The sequence below is a fragment of the Phyllostomus discolor genome, chromosome 1 (assembly GCF_004126475.2).
Source record: "Phyllostomus discolor isolate MPI-MPIP mPhyDis1 chromosome 1, mPhyDis1.pri.v3, whole genome shotgun sequence".
In the NCBI taxonomy this organism is placed as follows: Eukaryota; Metazoa; Chordata; class Mammalia; order Chiroptera; family Phyllostomidae; genus Phyllostomus; species Phyllostomus discolor.
The window spans coordinates 154,471,231-154,488,177 of NC_040903.2; the positions used below are offsets into that span (position 1 = coordinate 154,471,231).

At 37.6% G+C, this 16,947-nt stretch overlaps 1 protein-coding gene across 2 annotated transcripts in view; it reads left to right on the top strand.

Annotated features, from left to right (window-relative positions):
- RAD51 (RAD51 recombinase) overlaps positions 1 to 16,818 on the top strand; it is a 32,763-nt gene extending 15,945 nt beyond the window's left edge. For both annotated transcript variants that reach the window (XM_028505953.2, XM_036031788.1), the window contains exons 6-10: positions 6,104 to 6,198; positions 13,332 to 13,445; positions 13,816 to 13,945; positions 14,170 to 14,291; positions 15,816 to 16,818. In XM_028505953.2, coding sequence (XP_028361754.1) covers positions 6,104 to 6,198; positions 13,332 to 13,445; positions 13,816 to 13,945; positions 14,170 to 14,291; positions 15,816 to 15,939 — 585 coding nt within the window. In that variant the 3' untranslated portion in view covers positions 15,940 to 16,818. The remainder of the gene's footprint in view (positions 1 to 6,103; positions 6,199 to 13,331; positions 13,446 to 13,815; positions 13,946 to 14,169; positions 14,292 to 15,815) is intronic.
- The last annotated feature ends 129 nt before the right edge of the window (positions 16,819 to 16,947 follow it).

The window sequence follows — 16,947 nt, forward strand, 5'->3', positions numbered from 1 at the left end:
TCAAATATTTTCTTACCATCCACTAGGCCTCCTGTGGCTGTACCCCCCTTCACTAGTCTAAATTTTACGACTCATCATTAAAGTTGTTCCTTTACAGATACCCTCAGATTAACATCCCATACCTGAAGAGATGCCAGTCTCAATGAACCCTGTCTTCTCAGTGCCTATTCCTCATATAGCTGATCATATAGGAGAAAAATCATACCATAAAGCTGATTGCCTTTACTTTAAAGATGACAATTAGGCTAACATTTAATAATGCTTGGCAGATCTACTGAGTTTCTCCATTTGGGCATACTTTCTCCCACTCAGTAAGACATCTTTATCATTTCTTCTTCAACCTTCATGCTCTTCTTTAACACTACTGTCAGTCGGTGACCTAACCTGTTTTTCATATCAAATCTATAAATTCACCTACATTTATACGCACCTTTTTTTTTAATACCCACCTTTTCTTATCTTGGATTATAATGGAGAAAGTTCTTTTCCTCTGAAAGGCCCGTCCTACCACTGTATCTGGTTACTATCTCCTGCCACCTTCTCAAGGACTTAGCTCCATTAGGAAAAACTTTCCATTGGACCCCTTCAGTTTCAGTTTCTTCTTCCTTTATTTATGCTTCCATTCACAGACACGTTTGGAAACAGACACAGTGAGTTAATTAATTGCCTAAGATCATATGGTATTCAAGTACTAGTAGATACAAGAAATCAAACCAGACTTCTGAACCAAAGCTCTTAAAACCTCCATAAGGGAAGAAACTAACTGGCTTGTTCTCTGCTGTATTGCTAGTGTCTAAGTCAGTGCTTGGCACTTAGTAAATACTCGACTGGATGGATATGGTAGGATATCTTAAGGCATACCTAATATATGGTAAAATAAATGGTGTGGGGGAAGTAGATTAACTGTTTAAGGAAGAGAGAAGGATTACTTCACCCTAGAGTAATAATCATGGAGAAAAGAGATTGGACCAGATTCCTGAAGAATGCTAAATTTGAGCAGGTAAAAAAAATTTTAAAAACATTTAACTGCAGTGAATGGTGTGAACAGAAAAGAAGTACAAGGGGCAGGGAGGCATAATGTATTGAGGAGAAAACAATAAACTCGTTTACCTAGTTCAGTGGTTTTATTTGGATAAGTTGTAGTAGATAAACCTCAAAAGGATACACCAAGGTCATTTTAGAAAGTCTTGATTGCTGTGTAAGAAGCTTACACCTGATTCTATAAAGAGTAGGAATTATTCAATGTTTTCAGCTAAAGAATAAGATGAGCTTTATATTCAGAAATTTTCTGGTAGCAACCGATTGAATGATTTGAAAGGAGAGGTGGGAGTTGAGGATATTTGGTATATGATTATTACAAGCATTAGCTGATAAGGACTAAACTAAAAAGTGTCACTGAAGGGATAGAGGTGTGATGTAAAGGGCTATGCTTAATCATTGGCGATAAATAAATACCCCTCCACTGAACACTGTATTGCTTTGGTAAACTAGAGTTTGGAAGAGACTGTTTTTAGTGGAAAGATGAATTCAAGTTCAGAGATGGTGGGTTTAAGATGGTGAGACAACCAAGTAAAAATTTCCAGCTTTATTTAGAGATGTAGAATTAAGTCCTATATAGAGAAATAACATTGGAATCTCTGAAAATTAAAGATCTATGAGAGAGAAGGATATAGGAGAGAAGGCCAAGAAACATTGTATTGTTTTGTAACTTCAAGCAGCATTTTGGGGAAACCTTTTCCCTCTTTGAATGGGATCCTAACATTCCCTGGCTTTTAAGGGTATGCTGCTGTGAGTGGCTAGTCCACAGAGTACCTTACCCTGGTCCATGCCCGTGGTCCAGCTCTTTTGTTATAATCTTTTGGGGCTTTATTACACTGTTAGGTATTTGAAGAAAATGGCATTATTTTAATCTAGATAGATCATACTCACTTCACCCAAGGACACAACTTATCGATGGAATTCAAGAAGAACTGGAATGAAATCTTCCTTACACATAGTATCTTTCCATCCTAGTGTGAGTTCTTACCCTCTCAACAAAACAATAGTAGTTCTTGGAACTTATTTATAAATTTAAATATCAAATATAAGTTATCTTTTTTTCTTTTTTATTGAATTTATTCAGGTGACACTGCTTAATAAAATTATACAGGTTTCAGGTGCACAGTTTCACAACACATCATCTGTACACTGTATTGTTTACCACACCAAGTCTCCTGCCACACCATTTATCTCCCCCCATACTCTCCTCTACCTCCCACTACCTCCTAAACTTTCTTTTGTTTTTTCCCTTATAAAAAAGTTATGAGCTGTCCTTATCAAAAAATGTTGATTGTATTGATGTAATGCTGTGCTTTAGTTAAAGATGGTATGTGTTATATAAAAATATGATTTTGTTAGGACCCTGTGTGTTGCATAGGGTTTACATTTAGTAAAACACATATGTATGGAAACTAATACAATGAGGCTGATTTATTCAAGTCCCCCAAGAAAAGCTGCCTCCTTATTTTTCTCATGTTACAAGTATGTCCTTTATCAGTCACTGCTTCTGTGTTGAAGTGGTGAATGCTGTTTCTTAAGATAGGAAAATATTATGATCTTTATGAATAAAAATTTATCTAACAGCAAGAGACCCAACTCAGGGGGAAAATTGGGACAACTGTAATTGAACAATAATTTTAAAATATTGTTTTAAAATATTATTTTAAAACAATAATTTTAAAAAGTGGCCCAACTTGATAGACTCTCATTTTTTTCATTCATCATTTTAATTGTGTTTCTTTTCTCACTTGCTCTACTGATCTTTTCATTGCAGGCCAAAATGTCACCATATAGTTTATGAGTCGGCCAAGTTATCAAGGAGACCTAAGCCATTGTTGGCTCCACTTATAAATAATTCCACAGAGGAAAAAGTTACAGGGATAGGAAAACTTTATTGAGGGAGAATCATTGAGAAGAACGGTAGTAGTAAGCTGTGAAAACTAGCTTATCTCCTGAGCACCATTAGAAAATTGTTAGCTAAAGGGAAATAGTACTGTTTAAATTATCACCCTCATCTGGGTCATTTGACATGATATGTGACCCATTTAAATAGAAATGTTTTCCTCATATTTTGACAGGGATTTATATGGAGTAAATATTTAGAGTACAATACACAATACCACAATACTTACAGTTACCAGGGCAACTCAGCATGTTACTGATGCTCTTAAGTTGTGCAAACAGATTTCTATCCTGGGATTTTTTATTTATTTATTTACTTATTTGCCTTTAGAGAGGGGAAGGGAGGGAGAAAGAGTTGGGGGTTGCCTCTCACATGCCCCCAACCCAGAACCTATTCCTGCAGTCTAGGCATGTGCCCTGACTGGGAATCAAACTGACAGCCTTTTGCTTTGCGGACCAGCACTCAATCCACTGAGCCACACCAGCCAAGGCTATCCTAGGAATGTTTATTTAGTCATCGGATAATGACTGTCAACAATAAACTGAAGCAAAATTATCAAATAAACATATCTTTCTGTAAAAATAACAACATTCACTGGTGGCTAAAGATCTTTTTTCAGAGAAAAACAATGTTAATTCACTAATAATACAAGTGATTACAGTCCTGGCTGGGTAGTTTGTTTGGTTAGAGCATTGTCCTGATAGGTCAAGGTTACAGGTTCAATCCCCAATCAGGGCACATATGAGAATCGACCATGAATACATAAATAAGTGGAACAACAAATTGATATTTCTCTCTCTCTCTCTCTCTCTTTCCTTCTTTCCCTCTCTCTCTCCCTGTCCCCCCCTTACCTCTCTTCTTGGCTCCCTACTCCCTTCCTTTCTCTCTAGAACCAAAATTCTTTTTAAAAAGGAATACATTTCACCAGCCTACAAAGCTAGAACCAGAGATATAGAAAAGACAGTAATTTAGATTACTACTTGAATCTAAATATTATCTGTTTTCATTTGTTCAGATTTTCTCAATAAAGTGAAGCTCCACTGATTTTATAGAAAGGAAGGGAGAGAGAGAAACATCAGTAGGTCGCCTCCTATGTGCACTTTTAGAGGATCAAACCCACAACCTTTTGGTGTATAAGACGACGCTCCAACCAACTGAACCACCGAGCCGGGGCTAGATCTTTGTCTTACAGTAAAGTTATAAAAAACAGAGCCACAGTTAGGTTATAAAAATATGAGGAGTTCATGCTTGTTCAAAGTATTGGTGTAATTTTAAAATTTTGAGAAGACAGTCTAAGATAACTACCAGTTTTAAATCCACATGTCCTTTGACAGAAAATGTCTTTCAGAACTTTCCACATATGGTCAAGAATAAATGTACAAAAAATTCGCACAACAAAATTATAAAATGGTAAAAGTTTGAGACACCCTACCTCACTTAGCTTATTTAAAAAGCTAATTGGTGATACACAGTCCAGTAAGACAAGGTGGCTCCCGTGGCACTGGGAGAGCAAGGTGGAAGAAACAAAGTTGACTGGAATGCAAGCATGTGGCCCAGCCCCTTGAGACTGGCCCAACAACACACTGGGACCTTGCCCATGCCTCTGCTGTCAGTCTGCCTACCTACATCCAGTGACCTGTGGCCTCCCTTCTTCCCTTCTACCTAGCTGGAAAAGAAACCCCCCTCACACTAGCACTAAGGATGCCAGAAAATGAGGGAAGGGGCAACCTTATTCATCTTAATTCCTGGGGACTTAGCCCTCTGGGTGTCAAGACTTTCTCCTCCCCCAAAACAGGAAGCTTCTTTTTTTTGTCCTCTTGGCCAGTAGTTCCAAATCTTTCCTTTGTTAAAAACCTTCTTGTTGTATACATATCCTTTGCCCCTTCCATGGATTCCTATGATTTGAAAGATTTTGTCTGCTAAACTGCCAAATGATAACATCACTTTTTCCTTTCTAAATTAACAACGTCTTCTGTAACCAAATGTATGTTATAGTCAGTGCCCTAGGGGTAGAGAATATCATAAATCTTCAAAATGCTATCTGTCTGTCAGGCACTGTGTTAAACACTTTACATAAATTATTTCATCTTCAGTATAATCCCGGAAGGTAGGTTTTATCTGCATTTTACATAAAAGGAAACAGTATTCTTAGGGACACATAGTAAGTGTCAGAACCACATATAACAAAAGTTTTTATGACAATGCATAGAAAATTATCTGGAAGATTACTTCTTGGAGATGGGAGTAATGAGAACTTTCAATTATTATTCCACTTCTATATTTGAGTATTTCATGCAAGTATATAGTACTTTTATAATTTTGAAAATAAAGTTTTTGCTCAAAACTAAAAGAAAGAAAATCTGGAACTATCAAGTCCTTAATGTAAAATGTCCTAAGGTATCTTGCTCAGAATTTAAAGGTGAATTATGGCTCCACAGTAGATTTCTAGGGTGAAAACTGCCCTTTAGCAGCATTCACCTAAAATCTGTAGAACTCAAAGGTGTCTGGCATGGGCTCGGTAGCCTAAAGCAGAGATTTCCTTGAGTAGCTCATGAGACAATTTTCATGGCATTTCTTCCTTTTCTTTTTATAACTCTATGATTTATTCTTCCTTTTGTTCATTTTTAACATCTCTATGTACTAGTGGAGCAAACATCTGTTTTCTTACTCATACATTAAATTTGATAGGGGTACCCTTGGGGCATTGCCAAGATCCTTTAGTAACCCACAGAAATGAACTCCGCTCAATAAAGTGTGAGTGTGGTTTAGATATGCTAAAATTAATTGGGTATTGGATGAGGCTCTCTTACTCACTAAAGCTAAGGTGAATGACCTTCCAAATGTTTATACTTTTGAGAGGATTGATCGCTCTTGTGTTGGTATGCTATATAGAATTTTGTCACCTGCTTTGTGCTATGTATTTCCAGGCAGGCCAACTCTGGGAAGACTTTAGCCTTGTATCCTATGGGACATAGCAAGCTATAGATCTGCCAGCTGTATTTCTCTCAGAGGGGAATGCCCTTTTCCTACCTCTGATTGTCACTTTGATATGTTTTTTTCCCTTTGCCTTATTGTAGATGGGGAGTTTACAGAATCATGGGAAGATTGGCCAGTTATATCAGAAGTACAGTGTTCATTTCTACTGTTCTTTTTGTTCTCTAGCTTCCCATTGACCGAGGTGGAGGTGAAGGAAAGGCCATGTATATTGACACCGAGGGTACCTTTAGGCCAGAACGGCTGCTAGCAGTGGCTGAGAGGTATGTCACTGGATTAGATGAAAGAAGTATGGCTGTACTGTCATTGTGATTGCCAGGGGTGACCTGGCTGAAGAGTGTCTGCTTATTACTCCATATTCCAAAGTTGTTTGTATATCAGAGAAAAGCATTCTTCTTTAGTCAGAAATCCATGAATTACTTTCAGACTGGATTAAAAAAACAAGATCCAACTGTATGCTGTTTTCCAGAGAAACACTTTGGGTTCAAAGACACAAATAGGTTGAAAGTAAAAGTTTGAAAAAAGATTTGCATGCAAACAGTAACCATTAGAGAATTCTAGTGGCTGCACTAACATCAGACAAAATAGGCTTTAAGATACAAAAAAATATTACTAGGGACAAATTTTATAATTGAAAGGTCAGTTCAGCGGAGAGGTATAACTATTATAAACATACACACATCTAATAACAGAGCCCCAAAATATATGAAGCAAAAACTGACATAATTGAAGGATGAAATAGACAGTTCAACTATAATATTTGAGAGCCAATATCTCACTATCAGTAATGGATAGATGGCTCAATGAAGGGGAACTACAAAAATCTACAGCTTGCATCATACTTAATGGTGCAATTCTGAATGCTTTCTCCCTCAGATCAGAAACAAGGCAAGGGTGTCCACTCTCACCATTTATATTCCATATTGTACTAAAGGTCCTAGTTGGTGCACTCAGGCAAGAAAATAAAAGGCATCCAGATTGGAATGGAAGGCATAAAATTCATTATTCACCAATGACATGATCCTATATGTAGAAAAACCTAAAGAATCTACACACACCAAAAGAAACTACTAGAACTAAATTAATTCGGCAAGATATTCTATGTCAGTATTTCTATATACTAGCAATGAACAGTTCAAAAATTAAAAATACAATCCCATTTACAGTAGTATCAAAAATAATATTAGTAATTTAACAGGAGTGGAAGACTGGTACACTGAAAACTACAAAACATTACTGAGAAATTAAACATCTGCATAAACAGAAACATTCCATATTCATGGATTGGAAGATGTAACACTATTAAAATGGTAATTCTCCCTCAAATTAATCTATGGATTCAACATAATCCCTATTGAAATTCTAGCAAGCTTTTTTGCAGACATTGACGAACTGATTATATGGAAATATCAGGGACCTAGAATAGCCAAAACATTGTTTGTGGGGGGAGGATTGGAGACCTCTTGCTTAGTCTTTCTAGTTTGAAAACTTACTATAAAGCAACAGTAATCAAAACAGTGTGTTGCTAGCATAAGGACAGGCATATGGATCAATGAAACAGAATTAAGAGTACAGAAATAAACCCTCTCATTTATAGTCACTTGATTTTTGATAAAGATGCCAAGGCAATTTAATGGGGAAAAGAATAGTTCTTTTCAATAATTGGCTAATGTAATTGAATATCCACATGCAAAAAGACATATTTAGACCCTTACCTTACACCATACATAAAAATTAACTAAAAATGGATAGTAGTCTGGTGATTCCTCAAAAAATTAAACATAGAGTTCTGGCTGGTGTGACTCAGTGGATTGAGTGCCAGCCTGCAAACCAAAAAATTACCTGTTCAGTTCCCAGTCAGGACACATAGAATTACATTATGATCCAGCAATTCCAATTCTGGTTGTATACTCAGAAGAATGAAAGCAGGGACACAGACAGATGCTTACTTGTGTTCCAGTGTTCATAGTGGCATTATTCACAATAGCCAACAGGTAGAAACAATCCAGGTATCCATGAACAAGTAAATGGATAAACAAAATGTTATATATACACACAATGGAATATTTTTCAATCTCAAAAGGAAGGAAATTCTCACACAGGCCACAGTATGGATGGACCTTGAAAATATGCTAAGTGAAACAAAACAGTTGCCATAAGGACAAATATTGTATGATTTGTCTTATATGAGGTAGATTAGTCAAATTCGTAAAGAAAAATTAGAATGGTGGTTTCCAGGGGCTTGGGGTGAAAAGAATGGGGACTTAACTGTTGAATGGGTACAGAGTTTCAGTTTGGAACGATGAAGAAGTTCTTATTGGAATAGTTACACAGCAGTGGGAATATACTTATTGATACTGGACTGTATATTTTGAAAAGGTTAAAGTGGTAAATTTTATGTATATTTACAACAGTATTTTTAAAAGATAATAATCCTAAACATAAGAGCTAAAACTGTAACACTTTGGGGGTGAGGGAGAAAACTCTGATAAGGATCTAGTATTCAGAATATATGAATAACTCTTACAACCAGAAAACAAAATGGAACTTAATTTTAAAAATGGGCAAAGATTTGTAAAGACATTTCTCCAAAGATATGCAAATAGCCAATAAGCACATGGAAAGATACCGGCATTAGTCAGAGGAAATGCAAATTAAAACCACAGTGAGATACCACTCCTAGCTATAATAAAATAAATAGTAACAAGTATTAGGGAGGGTGTGGAAAAACTGGAACCCTTCTACATTGCTGGTGAGAATGTAAAATGGTATGGTACAGTTGCTTTAGAAAAGACTATGTCAATTAAACAAATTTACCATATGACCCAGCAGTTTTACTCTGTATGTACCCAAGAAATGTGAAAACATGTCCAGAGACTTGTATGTGGATGTTTATTGTATTGTTATAATCTCCAAAAATTGGTAACAATCCATTGTCTATCAATTGGTAAATGAATATACAAAATTTGATTTATTCATTATATAGTATTTCCATTATTTATGAAATACTATTTGACCATAAAAAGGAATGAAGTACCAATATGTATTACAATGTGGAAGAACCTCAAAAACATACTAAATGATAGAAGCTAAACATATTGTATGTGGTTTCATTTATATGAAATTTCCAGAAGGGGAAAGTCTGTAATGGTGGTAAATTAGGTTGTTGCCTGGGGCTGGGAATAGGAACAGAAGTAACTGCGAATAAACTTGAGATCTTTTTGAGGTGATGGAAAAGTTCTAAAATTGGGTTGTGATGATAGTTATACAACTCTGCAAGTTTACTAGGAAGTCATTGTGAGGCCTAAGTTGGAAACTGCCTAGCTAGAGAATTTTCTTTTCTAGTTTTATAATTATAACCAAATTATCTTCCCTGTTAACAGTTTGAGGAATCCAAGCCATGGAGTGTATTCCATTGAGACATAACATTAGTTTGGAACAATAATTGTAGCTTTTTGCCTTTGCTTACAAAATCCCTGTCATAAAAAAAAGACTCCCTCTCTTGCAACCTGATCTTAGTTTTCTATAAAGATGTGTATACTAAATTGTATCTTCCTTCCCAAAGTTGTTTTTGGTGTTCTTGTACAGAAATTGCACTTTTAATTTTTAAGTACACTATTTTAGTAATCAAAGAGTTCTCTTGGATAGTCAGTAAGATTTTGTCCAGTAATGTAACTGGGTGTTCAGACAGGATAGATGAAGATAGTAGAATATCATCTGTGAGGACAGGGACATCATGTTTTTGTTTGTTTTTAGTTTATTCTCACCCGAAGACACGCTTATTGAATTTTTAAGATTTTATTTCTTTTTAGAGAGAGGGGAAGGGAGGGAGAGAAACATTGATGTGATATGGGAAACATCAATCAGACACCTCCCACACGCATCCCAGCTGGTGAGTGAACACGCAGCCCTGGCACATGCCCGGACCAGGATTGAACCACTGACCTTTCACCCTGTGGGATGATGCTCTAACAAGCCACACCACCCAGGGCAGGGACTTTGTTTTGATCACTCAGAGTATCCCTAAGTCCTAAAACAGAGCATTCAGAATGAATTGATATTTATTAAGTGGGGTCATGTTTATGATTTTTATCAACTAAAAGAAAAATGTTTAAATAGAAATTTCATTAGTTCATTGTAATCATTTCTACCTGTAACTAAATTTCTGTTTATGTATATTGCATTTAAATTTATATTTCTGAGAAAATTACAGAGCCTCCTTAAGCTAATACCAAATTTCCCTTCACAACAGAACAATTCTCCCTGATTAATTTTTGCCATGCCCTGGTGAAGAATATTAATCCATATTTAGGTTACTATAACTCAGGGTTCTCAGAATGTGGTTCCTCAGTACAGCTGCATTACCGTCACCTGGGAACTTGTTTGAAATGCAAATTATCTGACTCCACACCAAATCTGCTGAATCAGGAACAGAGACTCTGAGGACAGGGTCCAACAAGCTCTCCAGGTAATCAAAATGTTTACTGAAGTTTGAGAACCACAGTTGCAATTGTCAGTGTCACCACATTTTTTTTAAAGTTCTTTTAAGTACTATGAAAGAGAGAATGACAGTACATCTTTGAGGTGATAGAGCAGAGTTTTTCAAACTTACATGTTAAGAATCACATGAAACCTGGCTGGTGTGGTTCAATAAATTGAGCTCCAGCCAGCAAACCAAAAGGTTGCCAGTGAATTCCTGGTCTGGGCACCTGCCTGGGTTGCAGGCCACATCCCCAGTTGGGGGGTTGTGAGAGGCAACAAATGGTGATGTTTCTCTTCCCCTCCCCCTCTCTTTAAAAATAAGTAAATAAAATCTTTTTTCTTTTTTTTTTAAAGAATCACTTGAGGTATTTGTTAAATAAGCAAATTAATGTGTCTTCCCTGAAAATTGTGATTTATTGATTTTTTTTTAGGCTCAAGGATTTTTACATTTTTAACAGGTATTCCAGGTTATTCGTATCTTTGAGGAAGTTCCAGAAACACTGTGAGAGAGGATGCTTATTTTTCACCAACTTTTTTCCAAATTGTGGGGATCGAAAATTTCATGTTGCTTTAGGAACTTAAGCACAGAGATCCCCATAGTTATCTTTGTGCACACTGCTGAGAGGAAAGCCAGGATAATTTTTTTAATAAATCTAGTTAGCATTCACCAGGCAATAGTTTTTTTAATTGATTTTTAGAAAGAGAGCTCTGAGACATTGATTTGTTCCACTTACTTATGCATTCATTGGTTGATGCTTGTCTCTGCCCTGACCAGGGATCCAAACCTGCAGCCTTGCTGTATCGGATAATGCTCTGACCAACTGAGCTGCCTGGCCCCAGGGTGCCAGGATAATTCTTTGTTTTTCTGGTAAACCATCCACGTTCTGGTAGCAAAAGATAATCCCCCTTCCTCATAGTAGATTACATCAGTGTTTCTTGAGGAAAGACTAGAAAACTTGTGTAGTATAATACTTAGGCCTCTTGAATCTTTTCAAAAATCTTACAGCTATGATTTAAATATGGAAAATTTTATCTCCTATTCCCATTTTATTTGGTCAACATCCCAAGGTAAAATTCTATTCTCCTTTTCCTTATTTTCATGCCCAGATTTAACTGATAATTCATTATCAATCTGCTTAATGCCAGGACTAACCTTTCATTTATGTTGATGATGGTGAAGAGTAGCAGAGGAAGTATCCAGGAAAGTACATAATACGAAGAATCCATTGTATGGTGTGGAAAATGCAGTTGGGTAGGGTGGCATCTCCTGATATCAACATATAACTTGTTGCAGTGTTATTTCAAGTGCTACAACAGTCTTTTGTTTTTCTGTTCTTTTTGGGAGACAAACTAATAAAGTTGAGTTTCAGAAAAATAGGTTTGATATAGTGTATGTTTTTGTAGTAGTCAGAGTCTCCATATAGAAGGGACTGCTTCTTTAAAAACTGATAGAATCATAAACATAGAAACTTTTGGTTCTCAAAGAATTATATCACATCGATTTGTTTAAACATTCTGTTTTGAAATATTGCATAAGGGAAGTGTATTTTTGGACTATAATGAAATTAGGTGACATTAATATGAAAGTATGACTGGGTTAAAGTGATGTATATGATTCTCTTTGAATGGGTTGTAGGTAAAGTTTTATTCAGCAACAATTATTCAGAATTTACTAGCTATAAAAAAATGTACTAGGTAGAGAAGCTTAGTCTTTACCCAAGGAATTTGTAGTCTAGTCAAAGAATGGCAGGGTGGCCCCTCACAAGTGCCATAAAAAGACCTAACTCAGGTTTTTTTGGAAGCACAGAAGAGGGAGAATCGTGTATATATTTGAGAGGTACAGGGAAGTATTTTTATGAAAGTGTAGGCAATTAGTTGAGTCTTGATAGATGCATAAATCAAATTATCTTTGAAGACATGGGGCTTCATTATGGTACATTTAATGAAAATGAAAGCTGTCTTACTTGAACCATTCGTGTCTTAGGGTAGCAGTTATAAAGGCAAGAAAATACAGATTGTCCTAAGAAAATGGAGATATTTTATTTGCCTTTTTTTTTTAAAAAAAAAGAGAGGGGAAGGAAGGGAGAAAGAGAGGGAGAGAGACATTAATCAGTTGCCTCTCATACACCCCAACCAGGGATCAAACCCACAGCTTAGGCATGTGCTCTGACCAGGAATTGAATGAGTGACTTCCTGCTTTGCAGGACAATACCCAGTCAACTGAGCCACACTGGTCAGGGCTATTTGCCTTTTTAAAATGCATATGAGGGGAAATCATTTTTGAGATATGAAATGAATTAAGGTATTGTTCATTTAACCATACTACCAAATTTTGCAGTGTATAATGGTGCACCTTTTTGCCCAAATTTTTGAGGGACAGTAAGAGTACACATTATACTTGGGAATTAGCACTAAAACGCGGGTGTGCGTTATATGCAGCAAAATATGGTAGATACATGTCACATTTTCTATCTTAACTGTAACTAATTATTAGCAAGAAAAAGAATGTACTTGTTTCTGTTGAACTTTTTAGAATTTTTTAAGTTTTTGTTTAGATTTTATTCCTATGTAACAAGTTTATGTGAATGTAATAGGTCTTTGAGTGATTTTTTTTGTTTTGGTCTCAAGTCTGTCACATGTTTTCTTGGTTTATCCAGGAGAACAATGTTTCCTTATATTCGGAAATTTATACTTCAGGAGTTTTCGATAGATTTATTTTGAAGCCCTGCCAGATAGATCTATTTCAAAGCAGTGCTGTCATCTCTCCCTCTTTACTTTGTCTGGACTGGACTTCCTAATAGGAAGGGAATTAATATGTCTTAGCTCCAACACCACCTCTTACCTAACCATCCAGGTAACTTCTCATCTGCCTGACTTCTGTGTGCAGCCTAAAAATGTCTCTCCTCTCTTCCAGATATGGCCTCTCTGGCAGTGATGTCCTAGATAATGTAGCATATGCTCGTGGGTTCAACACAGACCACCAGACCCAGCTGCTTTATCAGGCATCAGCTATGATGGTAGAGTCCAGGTATGTGCTCAGTAGAAGACACTGAATATGCTCCTAGGGCCCTTCCCTTGAGTCTTATACAAGCTATTTAACCAAATTGATATTACCTTGAATTAGAAATGGAGAGATTTGAGGTTTAGTTCCTATTTTGACATTCTTGCTTTCTAGTTAAGTCAAGTCACTGTTAAAAAATGAAGCCATAATCCACCTGAACTTGTTGGAAATTTTACCTTGTTATACGGTACCTCGGACCATGAAGGTTACACAAATATGTTAATGAAACGTCTATGTAGAAGTATAACTATGAATATGGGACTTCGGTATAGTAAGGAATGAAGCAGAATCTGACATAAACTAGAAATAGGCTTCAGAGAACCCTTGTTCCCTGTAGGTATGCACTGCTCATTGTAGACAGTGCCACTGCCCTCTACAGAACAGACTATTCCGGTCGAGGTGAACTTTCAGCCAGGCAGATGCACTTGGCCAGGTTTCTGCGGATGCTTCTGAGACTTGCTGATGAGGTGAGTTGTGGGGTAGTGACAGAGGATAACTATTTTCAGGGGCCATGGATTCCAGAGGACTTGCTGGGAGGCCAGGACATCGGGGCTTGGTTATCATCCAGATATCAGTTAGATATGAGGAGACTTGAGTCATTCATTGGTTTGCGAGGGAAAGGGGTGGCCTTAGTAAGGTCCTTGGAATGTCTGTGGCCACAAAAAAATGACATTTATCCTTTCTTCATCAGTTTGGTGTAGCAGTGGTAATCACCAACCAGGTGGTAGCCCAAGTGGATGGAGCAGCCATGTTTGCTGCAGATCCTAAAAAACCTATTGGAGGAAATATCATTGCTCACGCCTCAACAACCAGGTAAAGTGATAGAATAGATGACTTCATCTTGGACTGTCATGTTAACTATGAAGCAGACATGAAGATACAACATTTCCCTGTCAAAGCTACAATTATGTAATTGGACAAAGGAGCCTTTGCTAAATCTAGTTATCATGCTTTGGTTAGTGTACATGTTTGCTTTTAGTTCATAAAAGAATTAAAAGCACCCTGACTGGTGTGGCTCAGTGGGTCGAGCATCATCCTGCAAACCAAAAAGTCACAGGTTCAATTCCCAGTCAGAGCACATACCTGGGTTGTGGGCCAGGTCCCAGGCTGGGGGAATGGGAAAGGCAACCAATAGATGTTTCTTTCCTATTTTCTCTCTCCCTCCCCCTTTCTCTGAAGATGAATAAATTAAGAAAAACTTTTTAAGATTTTATTTATTTATATTTTTTTAGATAGGGAAGGGAGGGGGAGAGAGAGAGGAGGAGGGAATCAATCATTAATGTGCAGTTGCTGGGGGCCATGGCCTGCAACCCAGGCATCTGCCCTGACTGGAAATCGAACCTGCGATGCTTGGTTCACAGCCCGCACTCAATCCACTGAGCTATGCCAGCCAGGGCTATTTATTTATTTTTAGAGAGAGGGGAAAGGGGGGAGGGCAACATCAATGTGTGGTTTCCTCTCACACACCCCCTACTGGGGACCTGGCCTGCAACTCAGACATGTGTCCTGACTGGGAATTGAACCAGCAGCAACTCTTTTGTTCAAAGGTCAGTGCTCAATCTACTGAGCCACACCAGCCAGAACAATAAAATCTTTAAAATATAATAATATTTAAAAGCCCTCAAATGTCGAGGGCTGAATATGAAGAATATGCCTCCCTCTCATTATTAAAAGAAAATAACCCTCGCTGGTGTGGCTCAGTGAATTGAGTGCTGTCCTGCAAACCAAAGGGTTACTGGTTTGATTCCCAGTCAGGGCACATGCCTAGGTCGTGGGCCAGGTACCCAGTGGGGGGAGGTATGCGAGAGGCAACTGGTCAGTCGTTGTCTCTCACACATATTGATGTTTCTCTCCCTCTCTTTCTCCCTCCCTTCCCTTCTGTATGAATGAATGAATGGAAATAATTGGCTCTGGCCAGGCAACTCAATTAGTTATAGCACTGTCCTGATACACCATGTTTGCAGTTGGATACCCAGTCGGGGCACACTCGAGAGTCAACTAATGAGTGCATAAATGAGTGAAACAATAAATCGATGATTCTTTTTCTCTCTCCCTCTCTCCCTACTCCCATTCTCTCTCTCTAAAATCAGTAAATAAAATTTTTTTTACTCAAAGAAAATAATTGTTTTAATATGGAAAATCCACTAAGGTCGGGGAGGACAGGATAGAAATGGTTTCCTCCAGGTTGGAAGTACTCTGAGGAAGACAGAAAGATTCCAAAAGTCCTTTTAAGAAGTATATACATCCAAACTTTTTTTTAGTTCTACCATAAATAGTCAGGAATAGAATTTTTTAGTTATAATAACTTGGGTATTTTGGTCTGTGTCTTTGGGTCAGACTTTACCTGAGAAAAGGAAGAGGAGAAACCAGGATCTGCAAAATCTACGACTCTCCCTGTCTTCCCGAGGCTGAAGCTATGTTTGCCATCAATGCAGACGGAGTGGGAGATGCCAAAGACTGAGTCATTGGGTTGTTTCCTGTGATGAACCTAAGTGCTGCGGCGTAGTGGAGAAGACTGCTCCCTGGGGCTTCTCGTGGGCCTCTTCCTGTTGTGACTGCCAGAAAAAGGCTTCCGGGAAAATATCTATTATATCAGCTTTTCTGGTGGTGTAAACAGGAGACAGGTCAGTAGTCACAGATGGATCTGTTTATTCCTTCTCTAGAGAGTGTGTTAATCTCTATGTGAATTCTTTGGTTTTGGGGGTTGGTGTATGGCATACCTTTGACCTAGTGCCTTGTGGTTGACTCGTGACTAACAGCTGGACAATCTTGTGCCTCCAGGAGAACTAGAGCTGGGGAGACCTCTTTCCTCACTGTCTGAATAATGTTGAAAACAAATGTCTTAGCTTTGTGGCAAAGGGAATAGGTCTCCTCAGGGGTTCTTTTTCTCTGTCAGTAAATCTGTCAGTCAGACAGAGGCTTTTAAGTTTGTATGCTTGAATTATCTTATGTAAGAGTTTGTTTTTAGTTAAAGAATACTGAGCAGACCTGCTGAGCCACCAGCCCTTTAACCACCTACGTGCTTGATTTTGTTTTTTCGTTTTGTTTTTACTGCTAAGAGCATCTCAAGATAATTCTGGAATCATAAGCATTTCAGAGGCTTAAGTAGATTGAGGGTGGGACTGCTGTAAAGTAGTTATTTGTAGTGACTGCTGTTTATAGGAGTTACTCTGGAACAAACTAAATATTTCAAGATAGGGCCTTTATATCTTTGGCACTGGGTAGGGGTGGTCAGTTTCTATTACTTTAAAATTGAAATTTAGAAGGAAAGTCCTACATTCAAATGATTGAATTTATTGCCCTTCAACCTAATATACTATTACAAGATGGATATACCATGGCTTTCCTGTGGCCTTTGTATTTATTCTGTAAGTCTCATGTTGTAGAACTCAGATGCTTCCCTGGGTTATTCTGCTTCAGGGGTTTGATATACTCTTCTTCTCCTTTAAACTTCTACTCAGGACGGGTT